The following is a 21,525-nucleotide window of genomic DNA, read 5'->3' as shown; positions in this document are numbered from 1 at the left end:
ATGACCAAATCTCGAATCGCTCCATTCAAATAAACGCGGAGTCACAGAATCGATTCAGTAAAAATTGAATCATTACGAACTTGGAACCTGGAATTATGAGCTCGGAACGACTCTTATTTTGATATCGGTCGCCATATTGGATCTTTTGGTTTGGTATCCAAGCGTCTGCTCTGCATCTTTATCGCGCTGAAGACCTGTTGATGTTAACACACAAATACATTTGAAGTTACAAGCGACGATGCGAGCTGTTCCCACATGGATAGACAAAGTGCACGACCGAGACAAAGTTGAACAATGGTGGGATTTTAATTTTATTTGCTGCATGTTGGGGTTTGCATGATGCTCCGATCCCTGGATGTGGTTAGCAACGGCGGTTGCTATGTAAACAGATTTAGCTGGCTGGCTAACAATATTCAGCTAACATTTCCTCGATAAAGTTGGTGCGAAAATCAGTGAACTTGGTGGTCGGTAGATGATATTTTCGCGTGTGCTTCGTAGACCTTTGAAAATATTATAACAGTTATTTACAAGTATAGTCCTGGACAAAAAAAAAAGAGCTAAGCTAGCCAGCCCATGTAACTATCTGTCGCTGCTGACCATGTAGTGATTTCCTGTAACTTAAATTCTGTTTACTGGTTATCTTCTCAACAGAGCTTATTCTTAAAAGCCCCACAAACATTTATGATTTACACAGATCAGCAATAACATTAAAACCACTGACACTGATTATCTCACTACAGATTATAACATTGATTATCTCACTACACCTGTCACCTGGGTGGAATATATATATATATACATATACACACACATATGATAATGAGTCTTTATTAATCACATATACATTACAGCACAGTGAAATTCTTTTCTTCGCATACCCCAGCATGTCAGGAAGCTGGGGTCAGAGCGCATGGTCAGCCATGATACAGCGCCCCTGGAACAGAGAGGGTTAAGGGCCTTGCTCAAGGACCCAACAGTGGCAGCCTGGCAGTGCTGGGGCTTGAACCCCTGCCCGAGACAAACCCAGTAACCCAGAACCTTAACCGCCAAGCCACCACTGCCCCACCATATATATATATGTATATACGCAGCGCCTTGTTAGCATTTGTGCTTGGGGGAATTCCCTCAACAAATAAAATTGCATGCACTTTGCCACAAAAAACTCTAGCTGCAGTGAGCAGTAGGTTGCAACTACTGTAGCATTCGTACACCAATCGTTTATGTAGCTACACAACCCGCCACGGCGGGTCTTACAAGAAGAAAGGGAACGAAGAACCTTCTTTCGAAAGCAGTAACCAAATGAAACCTTAATGAACTCAGAACAGAAATGCAAGACAGACACTTTAGTAGATTCCAGATGATAACATTTTTGGTTGTAGTTCACCTCTATTAACCAGCAGGGGCAGTTAGAATCACCTGGAAACCTTCTTGCACACTGAGACTTTCAACAACATCAAGAAGTGACCGCATGACCGTATAAGATGTAAATACAGCTGTCATGTGGCCATTGTTTGCTGGAACTGTCTTGATAGGACTTGAAAGTGAACCAGTTCCGCCTTCTTGAACCTAGAATCCTTCTTCCGAACTACTTGTTTTTCTACGTTTTCAATCACACCTCTGTCCAAGATGGAACACACTTTTTGAAACAGACAAGCAAACTTGGTTGGAGCTGAAACTGGTCATTTTGGTGCCCTGAGAAGGTTGGTGGCCGAAGTATGGAACTGAAATTTGTACCCCAGTTACATTGTCATCACTGGTCTGATGTACACAAGAAGGTATCCAGGTGATTGTCACTGCCCTCGTCTGGTTATGTAGGGGTCGTAGAACCATAGATACATACGTAACTAGTATTATCTAAGGGCGGTGCTGTGTATGCATGTGTATGTGTAACAGCAGTGAGTTATAATTAACATGTTTGTTGTGTTTGTGATCCTTATCACCTTCTCAGCATTTACGATTTGGCTTTCAAACCTGATGGCACTCAGCTCATAGTAGCAGCCGGAAACAGAGTTCTGGTAGGTGATGCTTTATTTTAGAAAGGATTTTCTTGGTCCCAGTAGTATACATAATGTATAAATTGGTACATTATAAGCCAAATTGTAGCAAGGTAACAAAGGTAATGGTCCTGTTCCGATATTTTGCAGTATGATCTTTGGTTCCAGTTGAGGTAATAAGTTTATGGTGTTCGGTGTACATTGTTATTATTTTGTTTAAAGATCTTGTTTTTTCATTTAGTACTGCCCTTCAGACGCTAAACAATATAGTTACATGTTTCCCATATGACAGAATAATAACAATTTACACCGATCACCCCGTTCAAAAGTTTACATCTCCGTGGCTCTTAATGTATCGTGTTGCTTTCTTGAGCATTAGTGAATGTTTGCACGTCAGTTCTCCTCAGTGAAAAGATGCATCTCAACATCAACCACTGTTGGAAAGGGGTTAAATACAGTGCTGTGAAAAAGTATGTGCTGATTTCTTATTTCCTGATTTCCTCTGTTTTTGTGTGCATCTCATACTAAATAGTTTTAGAAATACAACATAAAACAAAGGCAACCTGAGTAAACACACAATATAGTTTTTTAATGTACTGTTTGTATTGAAGCAAGAAAGTTATCCAACAACTATCAGCCATGTGAAAGAACGAATTGCCCCCTTAAACTCAAAATCTGTTTGTGCCACCTTCAGCAGCAATAACTGCAACCAAACGCTTCCGATAACTGGAGATCAGTCTTTCACTTACTTCTAGGACTAGGACTTACTCCTATACTTTGGATCATTATCTTGCTGCATAATCCAGTTGCGCTTGAGTTTTAATTAACGGACTGAAGACCGGACATTCTCCTTTAGGATTTTCTGGTAGAAAGCAGAATTCATGTTTCCCTCAATTACTCAAGTTGCCCAGGCACTGAGGAATTTTGGAAGGTCAGCCACTTCCGGGAAGGTTCACTACTGTGCTGAGTTTTTCCATTTGGAGATAACGGCTCTCACTGTTGTTCTTTGGAGTCCCAGAGTCTTTGAAATAGCTTTGTAACCCTTTCCAGACTGATGTATTTCAATCACCTTTTTCCTCCTCATTTCTGGAATTTCTTTCAATTTTGTCATAGTGTGTTACTCGGTAAGAACTTTTAACCAATTTTTCTGAAGAACATTGGGAAGTTCAGGACAAACTAGAGACTCATGAACAACTATCACGAAACATAAAAACGGTTGTTTATCATCCAGGTTACGACACACAGTATTAAGAATCAAGCGTATATAAACTTCTGAACTGGTTCATTTGTGTAGATTCAGTTATTATTGTCTCTTGTGGACTAGATGTAAACATCTGTTATGTGAAAAAGTTTATTCAGGGCAGCACTAAATAAAACACAAAATGCAATTTTTATGATCCCTCTTATTTTTTTAATTATTAACATTTTGCAGATTCTGCAAGGAGTGTGTATACTTATGACCTCAAATGTATATGTGTTTATGAATTTGTTAGTTTTTTTTTAACAATTAAAACACAGTTGAGGCTCAGTGTTTTTTAATATATATATATTTTTAAGTATCGATCTGCCAAATGATTAAATGCAGAGGAATTTTATAATAGCGATATTTAATCGTATTCACATTTTGTTTACATTTTTCTTAACAGGTTTATGACACAGCTGATGGAACTCTTATACAGCCACTGAAAGGACATAAAGACACGGTGTACTGTGTGGCCTATGCTAAAGATGGTGCGTGTTTTATTTGCGGATTTTGTATTCCAGTTGTTGCTTTTTAAAATGTGCACCGTAACGTGAAGATATGCCAAACCTGCAGTAGAATTTATGTAGTATTAGTCAACAAAATAAAACCCAAATATTATGGGTCACGGTATCTGATTTGTTCACTTTTTGAAAAGGATGACAGATAGTGCAGCGGCATTGCAAGTATTTAATTATTTGGTTTTAAACTTGTATAATGGTATAACAATTTAGAATTCTTTGTAAATTAATTCCCTACCTATAATCAGCATAAATACAAACTCTCAGCTGTTCATTTTATCCTGGTATCAATGTGTATTTTTATTATTTAAAAAACAAACCTTTGTGTAGGAAAACGTTTTGCGTCAGGATCCGCAGACAAGAGCATCATCATATGGACCTCTAAACTGGAGGGAATTCTCAAATACACGTGAGTTGATGCCAACAGAAGCCATCTTAAGTATTTACTAATTCAATACTGAAGCATCCAACCATCCAATACAGCATTAGGCACAAAAGAAGTTCACACAGGAGCCATCAGCCAATCAGGGGTTAGCGTGTGAGGGAGTAAACAAATGTGAGGGAGGGAGTTGTTTCATTGGCAAACAAGTGAGAATTTATTATTATTAATTTAAATATCTGCACCTCACAGCCACAATGACTCTATCCAGTGTGTTGCGTACAACCCTGTCACTCACCAGCTGGCATCCTGCTCCTCGGGAGACTTTGGTGAGTGTTCTTGTGCCTCATGGTTTTTTTTTTTTGTCATGTTCATGCCAGACATTATGGCTTAACACAGAATGTTCATGTGTGTGTGTTTTGGGATGCAGGTCTTTGGTCCCCAGAGCAGAAATCGGTGTCCAAGCACAAAGTCAGCAGCAAGATCACTTGTTGTGGGTAAGTAGTGACACAGGAAACCTACACGGGCCCGTACGTGCAAAACACATGAATAAACCAAAAACGTAACAGTAAACCAGAAACCCCACAACAAACGTGAAAACACAGAATGAGAAACGCGTTAAGATTCATTCAAAACAGGAAAGAACATCCAACACTCATTGCTGATTGGCTACAGAGTACAGTGTTTTGAAAATGAACCACAAGTAATATGCTTATAATGGTCTAAATGTTAAGACACATACAGTAAGTTTCCAAAACATGTTTAATTTTATGACACAGACCTTTTTGTTTTCTCACCAGTATTTGTTTAGTGTTTAAATCCATTGTTATTTGCACAAGTTACATGTACTAGATGTATATTTTCAGCTTGTCCTTGGCTCTTGGAATGGCTCTTGGTAAACGTACCACATTGATTAATATATTCTTGTCATGAGAGACAAGTTGTGCTTGGCAAAGCTGCTGTTTTATGTATTTGTATTTTTTGTTTACTCAACAGAATTATTAATTAAAAGAAATGATCAGAATACACTGATCAGCCATAACATTAAAATCACTGAGAGGTGACGTGAATTACATTGATTATCTCGTTACACTGGCACCTGTCAATGGGGTGGGATATATTAGGTAGCAAGTGAATCAGTCAGTTCTCGAAGTTGATGTGTTGGAAGCAGGAAAAATGGGCAAGTGTAAGGATCTGAGTGACTTTGACAAGGGCCAAATTATGATGGCTAGATGACTGGGTCTGAGCATCTCCAAAACGGCAGGTCTTGTGGGGTGTTCCTGGTATGCAGTGGTTAGGACCTACCAAAAGTGGTCCAAGGAAGGACAACCAATGAACCAGCAGCAGGGTCATGGACACCCATGGCTCAATGATGCACGTGGGGAGGGAAGGCTAGCAACAAGAGTGAAGAGGTACAGAAGTGCTTTGCAACCTGTGTATGGGGCAAACTGGTCAGAGTGCCCATGCTGACTCCTTTCCACTGGCGAAAGTGTCTACAATGGGCACGTGAGCATCAGACCATGGAACAATGAAAGAAGGTGGCCTGGTCTGATGAATCATGTTTTCCTTCACATCATGTGGACAGCCGGCTCTGTGTGCATCACTTTCCTGGGGCAGTGTGATGCTCTGGGCAATGTTCTGCCTGGAATCCTTGGGTCCTGGCATTTATGTGGATGTTACTTTGACACGTACCACCTACCAAAACATTGCTGCAGACCAAGTACACCCCTTCATGGCAACAGTATTCCCTAATAGCAGTGGCCTCTTTCAGCTGGATAATGCGCTCTGCTACACTGCATATATTGTTCAGGAATGGTTTGAGGAACATGACCAAAGGTTCAAGGTGTTGATTTTGCCTCCAAATTCCCAAGATCTCAATCTGATCGAGCATCTGTGGGGTGTACTGGACAAACAGCTTACTGGACTTAAAGGATCACGTCTTGGTGCTGGATACTACAGCAGACCTTCAGACGTCTTGTGGAGTCCATGTCTCAACAGGTCAGAACAGTTTTGACGAACAAAGGGGACCTACACAATATTAGTCAGGTGGTTTTAATGTTATGGCTGTTCAGCATATAGTGTTATTGTTTTAATCCTATGTACAGGCCTTTAATCTGCATTGTATATATGAATAGGGCTATATAAATAAAAGCTTATTATTATTCTTGTTGTTATTATTCTCCACTGCAAATCATATTGTCTGAGTTCTGTTGTTTATCTGTGGCCTCAGCTGGACAAACGATGGCCAGTATCTGGCTCTGGGCATGATGAGTGGTGTGGTGAGCATCAGGAACAAGAACGGAGAGGAGAAGGTGAAGATCGAGAGGCCGGGTGGCACGTCATCGCCTGTCTGGTCTATCGCCTGGAACCCTTCCAAGTAAGACTGTAACTGACAGAGAAGGAACTACACGTTTTATATTTCGAACCCTTCTGGTTGTCTCTCCTGGGGAAACCTTAAAGGTCAAGGTAGAACTGTACAACAGAGTGTTTCCGTATTAGAAAAGGTTCGAAGCAGGAACCTTTTTGGGAACCCTTAAGAACCATTTCTTTCCCTCTTAAAGTGGAACACACTAGAGCCTGTAAGTCTGAGTTCACTATCACCACCACCAGTTTAATGAGTTTACATTCAAGGATTTGACAAATTGACTGAAATTTCTGCATTCATCCTAGTGTGATATTTTTTCATTAGAAACATTCAAATACTATTTTATGTACACATAACAGATTCGAGCATATGCAAAATATATTTTTTAAAAGGGCTGTACGAATATAGCCCTAAGATTTCTTTCTGGCCAATCAACGTAATGCCATGTTCATAACATTTAGAGCCGTATCCAAACATTTTAGTCTCTTTAAAAAACAACAAAAAAAACTTCTTTTTAGAACTCATTTAATTTTGTAAAGTAGATTTCTTAAGAATTAATACACCGGTATTCACGAATATAAATAATGATCTTTTGTTTTGTTATTGAAAGCTCTGCAAGACGGATGAAATTAATTAGCTACCGTTTGAATTCATAGCAGAATATATAGCTCTATTTAACTATTATAAAACTTTTGGGTTTTTAATAATAGTCACTTAAATAATAAGTGATAACTGAGGAATGAATTGATGCTGAATATGCAGTGAGGTTTATGATATGTGATAAAACATTTTTTCATAGCAGACTTTCAGACCTCGCTGTCTGACAGTAAAATACTAAAGAATGAAATCAAAACACAAAAGACATTGTTATCATGAGTATTAGACTCTGCTGGGTCTTTGGTTTCTTCATTTAGAAACCAGTCGTTTATCTCATCACAGTAAATTGGCTTGTACAGTAGTTAGTCATGGGGAGTTGAGTTGTAGTGAGTTGTTTCACTAGGGGGCGCTCTTGCATTATAACGAGACAGCTGTCTGGCATATATGAGCAGACAAGTTAGCCTGAATCATTTGAACTACTTGCACTCCACTAATTTAAATTTTCTTTATTTTTGTATTAGTATTAAGTGACTAACTAGTAAATTAGAGAGATTAATATATTTTAACATTTTTAAAATTGTGTTCCCTTCTATGTAGGTCCCACTTGTAGAAGTACGTCTGGTAAATGTGGTAGGGACAGGAACAGGGACCGTCATTAAACCTTCAAATAACTTTAAAACTAGCTGCACTAATCCAGGCTCAGTGGATAACATATATAGCGTGCTGTGAGGGAACAGAGGCAGTGGCTTCCCTGCATTAGAACCTGAGGGGGTGATCGACCACCCCACAGAAGAAGACAGCATGGTTAAGGAGGTGGCGCAGTGCATGGTGTGAAACGTACTCCTCAAGCTGAGCAGGCAGGGCATGGTGCCGGAGCTAGAGCGAAAGCGAGAGAGGGTCAGACAGGAAGAAGGAGTGCTGTTTTTTCAGGGACAGAACCATGAGCCAACATCTGAGCTGAGGACCTGGAAAAGGCAGTGGATAGTGTTTACTATAAATCTACCCCCCCCCCCCCCCCCAATTCTTTCTTTTTTTTATTGAAAGATCTATTTCATATTAATATAGGAAGACTTTTCAATATACAAACGTTTCTGCTGGTTTAATTGTGCGTTAGTGTTTTCTGTTAGTCCTTGTATCAAGATTTTTGTCTATAATGTTAGTCCATAATATTTGGTTTAATTGTATTCCTCAAGCAAGGTGAAATAGTCAGTGACCATTTTTGCATCTTGTGCTGTAAAAGAGCATCAATTGCATCCGGCTTTGGAGATTCCCTAAAAGGGACTTTTGGTTTTTAATTGTATTTTTTATTTCTCATCTTCAGAGCTCAAAAAATGCCCTATTCCACCTTCAGACCTCAAACCCATTATAAACTGTTATGTCTTCAAAAAATGCAAACAGATTGGGATCAGTGTAGCACAAATAAACTTCGCAAAATCAACCCTGTTGTTGGTAGAAAATGATGTTTCTATTCAGATAATCGCAGGAACCATATCATCTACACCCGTTGCCTAATAGGCCACTCCAGACTCACTCACAAGTATCCGTTACCGGGTGAAAATCCTCCTTGATGCCCCTTATGCTAAAGTCCGATATCTCTGACGCATAATTTAATGGACTTTAATGCTTTCAACATCTCTAAGATCCTTTTTTTTGTTCTCGGTTGATTCATATGAAACGAGTTTTACTGAAGTGAGGCCAGATTTAGTTGTAGATTTTTTTTATATTTAGATAGACTTTAAAAAAAACTTTTAAAAACTTTTGTAAATTCTTCATATATTGCAACATTTGAACCTGTTTCCCCTCCATGAAAATAGCCATAGTAGGGTTAGCAAATGAATGAACAAACAAACAATTTTATTTAAGTTTAGGTTCGTCTCTGTACAGATACCACTGGTGAAGTCTGTCTAGAGCAGTGGTTCTCAAAGCGGGGTCCATAGGGTCCCACAGGGGTTTTGCAAAGCATAGCCATGGTGTCTGTGATTCTTTCATTTTGTTACAGTGCTGGAAATGTGGAACTCACAGCCCGCCATTATCAACAATATTATATTTACCGTTTAGTTTTTAGCTTGTTATACGCTTGCTTGACTGGTCACTTGAACTGAATTGGTTTAATCCAAACCTCAATAACTCAAAAACAAGTCAGCTTGTAAATAATGTCAACTCGGACCTAATGATGATTTTAGTAAAAATGTCTTGTCGGTGGTAAGTGTCGTGAATACACAGCTCTAAACCCCTGGTAAATATTTAAAATATTACTGTACACGTTTAAATATTTGAATAGTTGGATCATATTCGTAAAATGAATCCGTATTGAGAGGCTCTGTGGGAAAACTGATCTAGAGCTTTGTGTCTTAGGGATGAGCACCATGATATCTTGGCGGTGGCTGATTGGGGTCAAAGACTGTCCTTCTACCAGCTCAGTGGGAAACAGGTACGTGTCTGTCATACCTCTCTTTTTCATGGCTGAGGTGTTTGAGTTTTTAGCACTCTCCGAGGTCAACAAATGATAAATTCATTATCAAGCCCACCAGGCGAGTGTAGGCTCCGGTGTGCTGCCCAGTACCATGATTATATATATTTGTATATATATGTATATATGTATATGTAATTTATTTTATTCATTTATGTTATTTTGTTATTTTTTATGGATGCACAATATATATATATATATATATATATGTATATATATGTGTGTCTGTATGTATGTGTATATGTATGTGTGTGTTTATATATATATATATATATATATATATATATATATATATATATATATATATAAAATGTATGTATGTATATATAGATAGCTAGATTGTAAAATGATCTATAATACTGATTGTGCAGTCTCTGCCTCTTGCCAGGCCCCTTTCTTCTATTGTAATATGACCTTGAGTGTGATAAAGGTGCTGTATAAACAAAACCGTTATTATTCATTCAGATAATGATTCAGATTCACATCAGCAAAGTTGTACCTACGCAGCGAGGGAGAGGACGAGAGAGAGGAAGTGAATGAAATAAACATGGAACATGATGCTCGGTGCTGATTAAAGTCTTGATTTATTACGGGTTCAAATCCCCAGGCAAGAATGACTGCTGTTCTGCTGGATCTGGGCACCATCACATCAGCGTCTTCCATGCTTCTAGAGCGGTATGGAAAACAGAACATGAGCTATTTAGAGTGGGAGAGGGCGAGAGCGATTTCACACATTATTTGGAATGATGACCCAGTACTAGATCTCTAACTCCCTATGGCGCTTGCATTGTGAGGTTCTACAGACACCCACCCTGCCCCCCCGCACGACCCACACACACATACACACTTTTGACATCTTTTCTCCCTTCCTCCACCACTCCTGTACAGCTTCCTAATCATAACCTGTAAGTCTTTTTTTCCTCCAGGGTATTCATGGGAAGTGTAGTAATTAAGGGCAGATCCATGCTGGCTGCTCGTTACAACGCTATGAAACATCAGCCCAGACTGAAGCTCTCCCTGCTCTGAGTTCTTTCTTGCTCCCTTTCCACACATATTGTTTGTGTTAGAATGCTATTAATAGTGGCAAAAAAAAACCCCCAAAAAACCTGCCGTTGTCCAAGGAGGTATTTCAGAGAAAAGGAATGGAAGACAGCCGCCTGGCCTGGGGTTGGCTATGAAAGGAAACAGATGCTTTGTTAAATGTAAGAGTGTGTGTGTGTGTGTGTGTGTGTGTGTGCATGTACATGTTGTGGAGGCTTTATAATTCTGACATGACTTTGCACTAACAGACCTCCATGGCCAACACAATAGGGGCCATTTAGAAAAATGATGGGGGCCAGTCTTGCCCAGACAGCTAAATGGCCTGTTGAGGCTTTGATCTGAAGAGACTGTGTGGGAAGACACGTCCCAGACACTAAATCGTACTAAAATATGAAACATGAGCGCTCTCTTTCTTTTCATCTCTCTATATTTCTTCTTTTTTTTAAATTTTTATTTTTTTTTTATTACTGAATCAGTGCGAGCAGCTTCCACCTCCAGTGAATTCCTCTCCCTCTGAAACAGCTGTACGCACCTCCGGTTCGTAAGAATTCATTGAGCTGTCCGACTGAAGAATGTTTATATGAGACCGCTCGGGGAGCTGACGGTGCAGTTTACCATCGCTCCGCTGTGTATTTTCATGTTGTTGCAACACGTTCATGATTTATTATGTGCGCCGAGGTCGAGAACGGTAACTTTGTTCTTTCTATTACACGTAACATGGCCTGGTTTCTTAAAGTATGATTTGTCAGTGGAGGTTGGGAATTAGGTGCATGTGTTACATGTTGGTTTGTCCGTTTTCTTTTTTTTTTTCCATGTGTCCTGATATTCTCTGAAATCATGTGACCCTATAATATTACTTTCAAAAAACAATGTACAAAGTAATGTGTTCACTGTAAAATCTGCAGCTATTCTCTTTTACAAATTGTTTAGCAATCCTCTTTACTACAGAGTGAGGTGAAGTTAATGCTGTAATGCTGGAGGATTGATGAGTTGACTTGGTGTAAGCCCACACTGATGTGGGTAGAGTGCTGGAACATGGGGCGTAATGTACAAAATCTGCCAGCACAATGGTATTTTCAAGCCCACGGGTGCACATTCTAAGGAAAAACCGTGTTTTTCCATTTTCAAGCAATCTATTGCATTTCTTACAGGTTTTGTGGATGTACCCTACTTTTTGTGATGTTACCCCACTTTAGCATAAATACCCTATCCGAAAAGGACTGCTAACTAAATACAGCTGAGTATTAAAAAAAAATAAATGAAAAAAATTCCAGCAATTTGTTCTACACTAGCTCTTCTATGGGATCGGACCTAACAGGCTAGTCTGTCGCATGTCACTGAGCCTTGGGAGCCCATGACCCTGATGCCAGTTCACCGGTTGTTCTTCCTTGGACCACTTTTGGTAGGTACTAACCACTGCATACCAGGAACACCCCCACAAGACCTGCCGTTTTGGAGATGCTCAGACCCAGTCGTTTACCATCACAATTGGGCCCTTGTCAAGATCGCTCAGATCCTACGCTTGCCCATTTTTCCTACTTCCAGCACATCAACTTTGAGACCTGATTATTCACTTGCTGCCTAATATATCCTTAATAAGCTTATAAGCTTAACGTTTTATTTTTTTTTAAAAGACGTAAAAGTAAAATTGCTATTATTTTAGTTAGAATAATCAATACATGTCTGAAACTAATTAAATATCAGAGTCACCAGATATATTTGCATCATGAAGATGATTATCCAGTATAAAAGTTACATCCTAGGTGTATTCAGGTAAACATCCAGATAAGCAACAGCAGTTACCTTTTAAAGCTTAATGTTTAGTGATTAGTTCATTTTTGTAAATAAAACAAACTGACGTGGTTATGTTTTGTTTCTTAGAGGTGCTTCATGTTACCACTTTTGACTGGTGACTCTATAAACAGATGTTGCACGGAGAATAAAGACATACACATGTTCATTCGTCAAAAACATTCTGTTTTTGTATTTAAAAATACATATATTATTAAAGCAACCTATGTTGTCTGTTACAGGGTTATAGTTTTAAAATTATTGCTAGTTTTTTATTTATTTCATTTTGTATTTTGGTTTTCAATTTCAGTTTTGTTTCAGTTAGTGTTAAAGGTGCATAAATAGTTTTGATTTCATTTTTAACTTTTGAAAATCATAAACCAAGTTAAAAATACTGAAATTATCTAAATAAATAAATTAATTAATTAATAAATTGAAAGGGGGGGGGATTAGCCTTGTTATATTTGCAGTGCCATTACATAATTTCCCTCTGCTTATCTATCTTACTATCTCCCCATCCATCCATCTGTCTAATCTATCTATCCATCCATCCATCTGTCTAATCTATCGTCTACCCATCCATCTGTCTAATCTATCATCTGCCCATCCATCCATCTGTCTAATCTATCCATCTACCCATCCATCCATCCATCTGTCTAATCTATCCATCTACCCATCCATCCATCTGTCTAATCTACCCATCCATCCATCTGTCTAATCTATCCATCTGACCACCAATCCATCCATCCATCTGTCTAATCTATCCATCTACCCATCTGTCCATCTGCCCATCCACAAGCATTTATGATCAAATGACTCATTAAAACAATTTCCACATGGGGATAATAACAGTCCAAGTTAATGCACACTGTAACTGATTAAAACTTCCCGTTGTAGTACACAGTGTGAATGTGACGTCCAGCTTGAACAACCTTGTTGATAATAATGGGAACTATTAAAATTAAATTTGGCTAACATAACACAAGGCTGTTTTTCGCTAACTTGTTATATTGATAGTTATGGCTAAATTGCAATTAATTGGGTAGCTAGCTACAATATATGTGGAGTGTCATTAGCTAGATTACACCATATTATTCTACTTGCTAGTACTGATTATTATCTGTCATCTGGTCATTTATGATTTGGCAGCATTGATGGATCCACTCCGTTCAACCTATGTTTTTAAGTCAGACCACGACACATTTAAAATACGAAAACAAAAGTTTTATTCTCTGAAATTCTATTTATTTTTTGTTCGTATTGCATGCGGATGTTATAGTTGCAGTGTAGTTTTCGTTTATTTGGAAAGTCACATTTTTATTTTTATTTCAGTTAAAGAAAATGTTTTTTCACTGATAGTTTTAGTTTCAGTGATTTTCGTTAACGACAATAACCTTGGTCTGTTAGTTAATCAGACCAGAGAGGACTATGAAATACAAAAGAAAACACCTTAAAGTGAGAATTCCTACAGAATGTCTTTGCCCAAATGTACTAATTCCCCAAATATATGAAACTGTGTTCTTAATGGGGTTCAGCTGGACTAGACACGACTAGGCCTAATTACTGCAAACCCTGTTCAATCAAATCAACACTAAAATGGAACTTTTTCAACAGCATGAAGTTGGTTAAAAGGTCTTACCCAGTAACACACTGTGCCAAAGTTAAAAGAAATTCCAGAAATGATGAGGAAGAAGGTGATTGAAATACATCAGTCTGGGAAGGGTTACAAAGCTATTTCAAAGACTCTGGGACTCCAAAGAACCACAGTGAGAGCCATTATCTCCAAATGGAAAAAACTCGGCACAGTAATGAACCTTCCCACAGAAGTGGCTGACCTTCCAACATTCCTCCAAGAGCACAGAAATGACTCATCCAGGAAGTCACAAAAGAGCCAAGGACAACATCAAAGGAACTACAGGCCTCTCTTGTATCAATTAAGGTCACCGTTCAAGACTCCATTCATGACATTAAGGCTTGTCTGAATTTTGCCAAAACACACCTTGATCCTCAAACCTTTTGGGAAAATGTTCTGTGGACTGATGAGTCCGAAAGTGGAACTGTTTGGAAGACAGGGGTCCTGTTACATCTGGATTAAACCAAACACCGAATTCCACAAAAAGAACATGATGCATACCCTCAAGCATGGTGGTCTAAGTGTGATGGTGTGCGGATGCTTCACTGCTTCACTGCTTCAGTGCCTGGGCAACTTACAATAATTGAGGGAAATATGAATTCTGCTTTCTACTAGAAAATCCTAAAGGAGAATGTCTGGTCTTCAGTCCATAAATTGAAACTCATGTGCAACTAGATTATGCAGCAAGACAATGATGCAAAGCATAGGAGTAAATCCTAGTCCTAGACGTAAGTGAAAGACTGATTTCCAGTTATCGGAATCGTTTGGTTGCAGTTATTGCTGCTCAAAGAGGCACAAACATATTTTAAGTTTAAGGAGGCAATTAGTTTTTCACATGGGTGAACTTTTTTTGCTTCCATAAAAGAATATAATAAAAATTGTATTTTGTGTTTACTCAGGTTGCCTTTGTTTTATGTTGTATTTCGTTTGAAGATCTAAAACCATTTAGTATAAGATACACAATAACAGAAAAAAAATCAGGATGGGGCAGATACTTTTTCACAGCACTGTAGATCACTCATCACACTTAGTTGGCTTGATTGTTGCTAACAAAATTCGAACACACCGTTTTCTTGCCCACTTTGTTGCTCAGTAATGACGTATTTGTATAAACAGAGGACCGTGCTGGTTCGTGTTTAGACTCGGTGAACAAATGGACAGTTTTTTTTTTCATACATGTGTCAGCTCTTCTACGCTATTTTTCTTTTAAAGTGATCTTTAAGTTGACGACTTGTGTCACAGAGGCTCGCTTGTGAGCACTCACAAAAGCACAGGAGAAGACAGAAACGATCTTTGTTGTCAATCAGACCGGCACGCAGTTGGTTTTTAAAATGAATGAGAGGAGCTGATGTGATTGGATGTCACAGCCTCATGTTTAACCACACCTCTTATTAATGTATTCACTACAAACTCGCATTCTGCAACAAAGCTGCTTTTTTTTGTTTTTGTCTCCAGTTTACTGCCTGTGCTGAATCCAAGAATATATCTGCCACACCCACACACCAAATGATGTGTTTTATTTTTGTGCTTGCTTCATGATCACGTAAAAAAACAGCCCTAAGGAAAATCATTTTCAGTTTGTAGGCGTGGTTCAGATAAGATCCTGAACAGAACTATTTTTAAGCAGAATCCTGATCCTGATTCTCAGTCTTTTTATGGAGCGTATATTTTTACTGCATGCCCACTCACTTTATGTAACTGCTCTGGTTTGGGGCTTGACATTGCGCTTGTTTGTGTTATCAGATTGGCAAGGACAGGCAGTTGAACTTTGACCCCTGCTGCGTGAGCTATTTCTCCAAAGGCGAGTACATCGTGATGGGAGGCTCAGACAAGCAGGTATCCCTCTACACTAAAGATGGCGTTCGTCTCGGGACCATCGGAGAGCAGAACTCCTGGGTCTGGACCTGCAGGGTTAAACCAGACTCCAACTATGTGGTAACACTCTGGATTTAAACATCGCTGTGATTATTTATTTATTTATTTATTTATTTTCGGATGCTAGTTGCCAGTCAGTGTATTTGGCACTGCTACTGTAGCGATTTGGAATGAAACCTGACACTTTTAGAAGTTATAGGGTAGGCAGAAAGGCAGAGTTAAAATGCAAATGCATGTGTGGCAGAGCTTGTTTTAGAAACTGCGACGTGTGAGCGAGAGAGCATGCACGAGAGAACGTGATTGACTAAAATGCAAATCATTTTAATTTATGAGATAGAATGGCATCTTGTGAGTATCAAAATGGTAATGAGGATGTGAAAATCAGCCCTACTTCTCAATCCAGTAAAACATCACATTTACTGTTTATATGATGTTGATTTGTGCTCAAATACTGAATTATGATGTGCAGTATATTGGATTCGTATTGTTAAATCTTTATCCACCTATTAGTTCTTGCATCTTTATACGTTCATAAAGAGTGTTACTGATAAAGGTAGGTTAAAATGAACATTTTCGGTCATGTAAACGAGTTAATGCTGTCATTCCCATGTACTTTTTGCTTTTCTGATTTCCAGGTGGTGGGTTGTCAGGATGGCACCATAGCGTTCTTCCAGCTGATTTTCAGCACAGTGCACGGTCTCTATAAGGACCGCTACGCCTACAGAGATAGCATGACTGATGTCATCGTCCAACACCTCATCACTGAGCAGAAAGGTGCTCGTATACAGACAATCCTACACTGCACATGGACAAGCGTTGATGTTTTCTACTCTGTATAGTTCTGAAAAGTAGGGCTTTTCCTGCCTTGCATGCATTTCAATCCAAGGTATCGTTATAAATTTAAAGTCCCCCACAAATGTAAAGATTAGAATGGGAAATGAGTTCTCGCTTTGATCATTTGCATCATCTCTTGTCTCATCACCTGAGGTAAAAGTCATTCATTTAAAACACGAGCCTCTTAGTCATCTCTCCACTCGACTGACCACTGGGGAAATAATCGCTCATTAAATCCCGCACTTCTGTTCTGTCGGCTGAATTTCTTATGAATTTATTTAAATATTTAAAAACTTTGTGCTCTATACAGAAGTATCTACTGTACTATACTCTACTATACTGTACTCTACTCTATTCTACTATACTCTATTCTACTGTATTCTACTCTACTGTACTCTACTCTATTCTACTATACTCAACTGTACTCTGTTTTACTCTACTATACTCTACTGTACTCTATTCTACTATACTCTATTCTATTCTACTCTACTGTATTCTACTCTATTCTTCCCTACTGTACTCTACTCTATTCTACTCTACTGTACTCTACTCTATTTCACTCTACTGTACTCTAGTCTATTCTTCCCTACTGTATTCTACTCTACTGTACTCTATTCTACTATACTCTACTGTACTCTATTCTACTCTACTCTATTCTACTCTACTGTACTCTACTCTATTCTTCCCTACTGTACTCTATTCTACTATACTCTATTGTACTCTATTCTACTATACTCTATTCTACTATACTCTACTGTACTCTATTCTACTATACTCTATTCTACTATACTCTGCTCTATTCTACTATACTGTACTCTATTCTTCTATACTCTAGTGTACTCTACTCTATTTTACTCTACTGTACTCTTCTCTATTCTACTATACTCTACTCTGTAGTCTATTCTACTGTATTATTCTATACTCCACTGTACTGTACCCTACTCTATTCTACTCTACTGTACTCTATTCTACTATACTATACTCTGTTCTACTGTACTCTATTCTACTTTATTCTACTATACTCTAGTGTACTTTATTATACTGTATTCTACTCTATTCTACTATACTGTTCTCTACTATACTCTATTCTACTATACTCTACTGTACTCTACTCTGTTCTACTCTACTATGCTCTATTCTACTCTACTGTACTCTATTGTACTCTACTCGATTCTACTATGCTATACTCTAGTGTACTCTATTTTACTATACTCTACTATACTCTCTTCTAACATACTGTGCTCTACTCTATTCTACTGTACTGTACTCTATTCTACTGTACTCTACTGTACTATATATACTCTATTCTACTATACTCTACTGTACTCTATTCTGCTATACTCTCCTGTACTCTATTCTACTCTACTCTATTCTACTATAGCTACTGTATACTATTCTACTCTACTGTATTCTACTCTACGTACTATACTCTATTCTACTATACGCTACTGTACACTACTCTATTCTGCTGTACTGTACTCTATTCTACTATACTCTACTGTACTCTACTATGCTCTAGTGTACTATACGCTATTCTTCTGTACTCTCTTATTCTACTCTACTGTACTCTATTCTACTCTGCTATACTCTATTCTACTCTATTCTATGCTATGCACTCTTCTCTGTTTTGATAATGAACTTCTTATGAATGGCTTATTAAACTTATGTCCTTTTCTCTATGGCAAAAATATGCAACAATGTAATCAAATCGTGTCATTCATTGCATGAGCAAATCACACTTAGCTAGAAACGTTTTATACACCTTACACCTGACTTTCTTAAACTGGCTTTTTACCCAACATGATTTTTCCAAGCAGACACTACGGCACGGTTAGAAAATAACCTAAATAAAACATCCACATCGTTTTGGTAAAAATATCGTTATTTTATATTTTCTTAAAAGAAGAGATGTTCAAGTGCAATATTGGCAGCAAAAACTCAATTTTTAATTTTTTGTAATTTTTTGCTGTTAGGTATATTATATGCATGTCTGAAAGGCATGGGTAATATGCTATCCAAAAAATCCCCATGGCTTTACTTATCTTTAGCACTTCTGCACGAGTTGTATAAACCCACTCATTTTACAACATATAATTCCAGTAAAATTCTCTCTAGCTATTTTACATCATGACTGTGCAGTGCATGCTCTCACTGTCCACTTCATTAGGAATACCTGCTCATTCATGCAATTATCCAGGCAGCCAATCATCAGGCAACAGCACAGTGCATTGAATTATGCACATACAGGTCATGAAATTCAGTTAATATTCACGCCAGATCAATAGTGTCCTTCGCCTGCTCTTTTTCCAATCTTCAGCTTTTCCAATCCTCAGTCCAATTTCAGTGAGTCTGTCACCACGGTAGCCTCAGATTCCTGTTCTTGGCTGACACGAGTGAAACATTTCTGTTGTTGTAGACCATCTGACTCAAGTGGGCTTTCTGATATGCTTTTCTCCTCAAGAGTGGTAAAAGAGTGGTAGTTTTCCGTGATCGGATGAACTGATGATCTACATGAATGAGCAGGTGTATAGGTGTTCCTAATAAAGTGAACGATGAGTCTATGCTTGCTTTCAAGGTATCTAGTCTTTCACTTTGTATCTTATTAACGTATTCCTTTCTCTCTTCATCTCCCATTCAGTGCGCATAAAGTGTCGTGAGCTAGTGAAAAAGATCGCCATTTACCGCAGTCGGCTAGCCATCCAGCTACCAGAGAAGATTCTGATTTATGAGCTGAGTTCAGACGACTCTTCTGACATGCACTACCGCGTCAAAGAGAAAATCGGCCGGCGCTTTGAGTGTAACCTTCTCGTTGTCTGCTCTCAGCACATCATCCTCTGTCAGGTATAGAGAGTACAGCAGGAAGTAGTTGTGGAATGACTGTAGCATGCTTTGTCGACACATTATTTTTTTTCCAACAAATAATGCATGGCAGATTATACTAAAGCATGTCATGCCTATATGTAACAGCTGTATTCATACCCACAGGGCAAACTTACTGTAGTCACCACATGGCTCTGTTCACAGCTGTGCGTGTGTGTGTGCTCTTGTACACTCAGAAGATACCGAGACAGGGTCTTGACCGTTGTCTGCTTTAAATGCCCGAGCGGCTCTGCTTTCAGTCTGTGGTTTGTGTCATACAGACAGTGAGAATGATTCACTGATTCACCCCCCTGAAGCCTTTTTAACAGCCTGATGATCTCTTAAATCTCTTTCCCTAAAGACAAAAGGTGTTTTCTTCTGCTTAAAGTGTGTCGGCTCTGACTGCTTAATGTCAAAGCCTGGCATCTTTGCTTTCCCTTCTAATCCCAACATGCTGTTTCATTTCATTCTGACCGGCTTATAATTGCTGTGGCACTGTACCGGAGGTCTGTTTTCACTGTGTGCCGTCGTGCGTCTAAAATGTTTTATCTACTGCTGGCTGAAGAAAGATGCTTACCATCTGTGTACATGTTTATTTTTCCCTGTGTGTGTGTGTGTAGGAGAAGAGACTACAGTGTTTGTCATTTAGTAGTGTGAAAGAGAAGGAATGGATCATGGAGTCTCTGATTCGCTACATCAAAGTGATCGGTGGCCCACCAGGAAGGGAGGGGCTTCTGGTCGGCCTCAAAAACGGAGCAGTGAGTTTTCAACATAGCACACGCTTTATGTCAGAGTATTTATATAGAATGTTTATTTTTCTGCACATTCATCAGTATTTCTTTTCATCCTTCATCACACAGTAAACTTATAGGCAGTTCTTCTTACATTTACTTCTATTTAGAAGTCACTCTATTTATATGATTTATTTATACGTAAGGCACCGTTCCACCATAAATATTGACTCAATTCATAGCTTTCCCTTTTTCCTAGTTCTATTACAGATCTAAACACCAAGCTTCAGACATCAAACATGTCTCTAATCGAACTGTGTCTTATATTAGCTATGTAGGTCTGTGTTACTTGATACGTTTCTCGGTTGTGGGAAATTAAAAGAATAAAGACAGACAGAAGATGAAAATAAATAGACAAATATTTAGACCAGGGGTGTCAAACTTAATGTAGGTGACAGACCATGTTACACCTAGTCCAAGTGGGCTAGATGCAAAAAATAAAAAATCACTTTAGTGACCAGTAACACATCGACAATTCCTCTTAAATGTGTTAATGTATTGGTATTTCTCTAAAAGGTACAATCTAAATGCACAAACGGATTAAACACTATGGCCAAAAGTATGTGGGCACCCCTCCTAATGACTGAGTTCAGGTGTTTCAGTAACACCCATTGCTAACAGGTGCATAAAATTAAGCACACAGTCATGCAATCTACATAGACAAACACTGGCAGTAGAATGGGTCATACTGAAGAGCCCAGTGACTTTAAAATGTGGGAAGTCATGTAGGAGCAACGACAGCTCAGCCACCATATGATGGACCACACAAACACATAGAGCAGGGCCACTGAGTGCTGAAGTGCATAGTGTGTAAAAATCGCCTATTGCGTCACTCACTACAGACTTCCAAACTGCCTCTGGAAGCAACTTCAGCACAAGAACTGTGTGTCTGGAGCTTCATGAAATGCGTTTCCATGGCTGTGCAGATCCACACAAGCCTAAGATCATTATGCAATGCCAAGCATCGGCCGAAGCGGTGTAAAGCATGCCGCCACTGAAATCTATAGCAGTGGAAACATGTTCTCTGGAGTGATGAATCATGCTTCGCTATTTGGCAGTTTGATGGACGAATTGGGGTTTGGAGTATGCCAGGAGAACACTAAACAGTAAAGTTTGCTGGAGGAGGGATAACAGT

General features: G+C 38.8%; 1 protein-coding gene across 7 annotated transcripts in view; it reads left to right on the top strand.

The window, feature by feature from the left end:
• Positions 1-77: 77 nt before the first annotated feature.
• ift122 (intraflagellar transport 122 homolog (Chlamydomonas)) overlaps positions 78-21,525 on the top strand; it is a 48,300-nt gene continuing 26,852 nt past the window's right edge. For 3 of the 7 annotated variants that reach the window (XM_053624590.1, XM_053624589.1, XM_053624594.1), the window contains exons 1-13: positions 78-297; positions 884-1,783; positions 1,949-2,015; positions 3,641-3,725; positions 4,086-4,164; positions 4,387-4,463; positions 4,565-4,631; positions 6,365-6,511; positions 9,452-9,527; positions 15,775-15,966; positions 16,542-16,680; positions 19,379-19,581; positions 20,220-20,357. In XM_053624590.1, coding sequence (XP_053480565.1) covers positions 1,716-1,783; positions 1,949-2,015; positions 3,641-3,725; positions 4,086-4,164; positions 4,387-4,463; positions 4,565-4,631; positions 6,365-6,511; positions 9,452-9,527; positions 15,775-15,966; positions 16,542-16,680; positions 19,379-19,581; positions 20,220-20,357 — 1,338 coding nt within the window. In that variant the 5' untranslated portion in view covers positions 78-297; positions 884-1,715. The other 4 variants (XM_053624592.1, XM_053624593.1, XM_053624591.1 and 1 more) reach the window with 4 other exon arrangements.

This window comes from Ictalurus furcatus, chromosome 5, assembly GCF_023375685.1.
Source record: "Ictalurus furcatus strain D&B chromosome 5, Billie_1.0, whole genome shotgun sequence".
In the NCBI taxonomy this organism is placed as follows: Eukaryota; Metazoa; Chordata; class Actinopteri; order Siluriformes; family Ictaluridae; genus Ictalurus; species Ictalurus furcatus.
The sequence above is the reverse complement of the archived record's forward strand: the minus strand, read 5'-3'. Positions and strand labels throughout refer to the sequence as shown.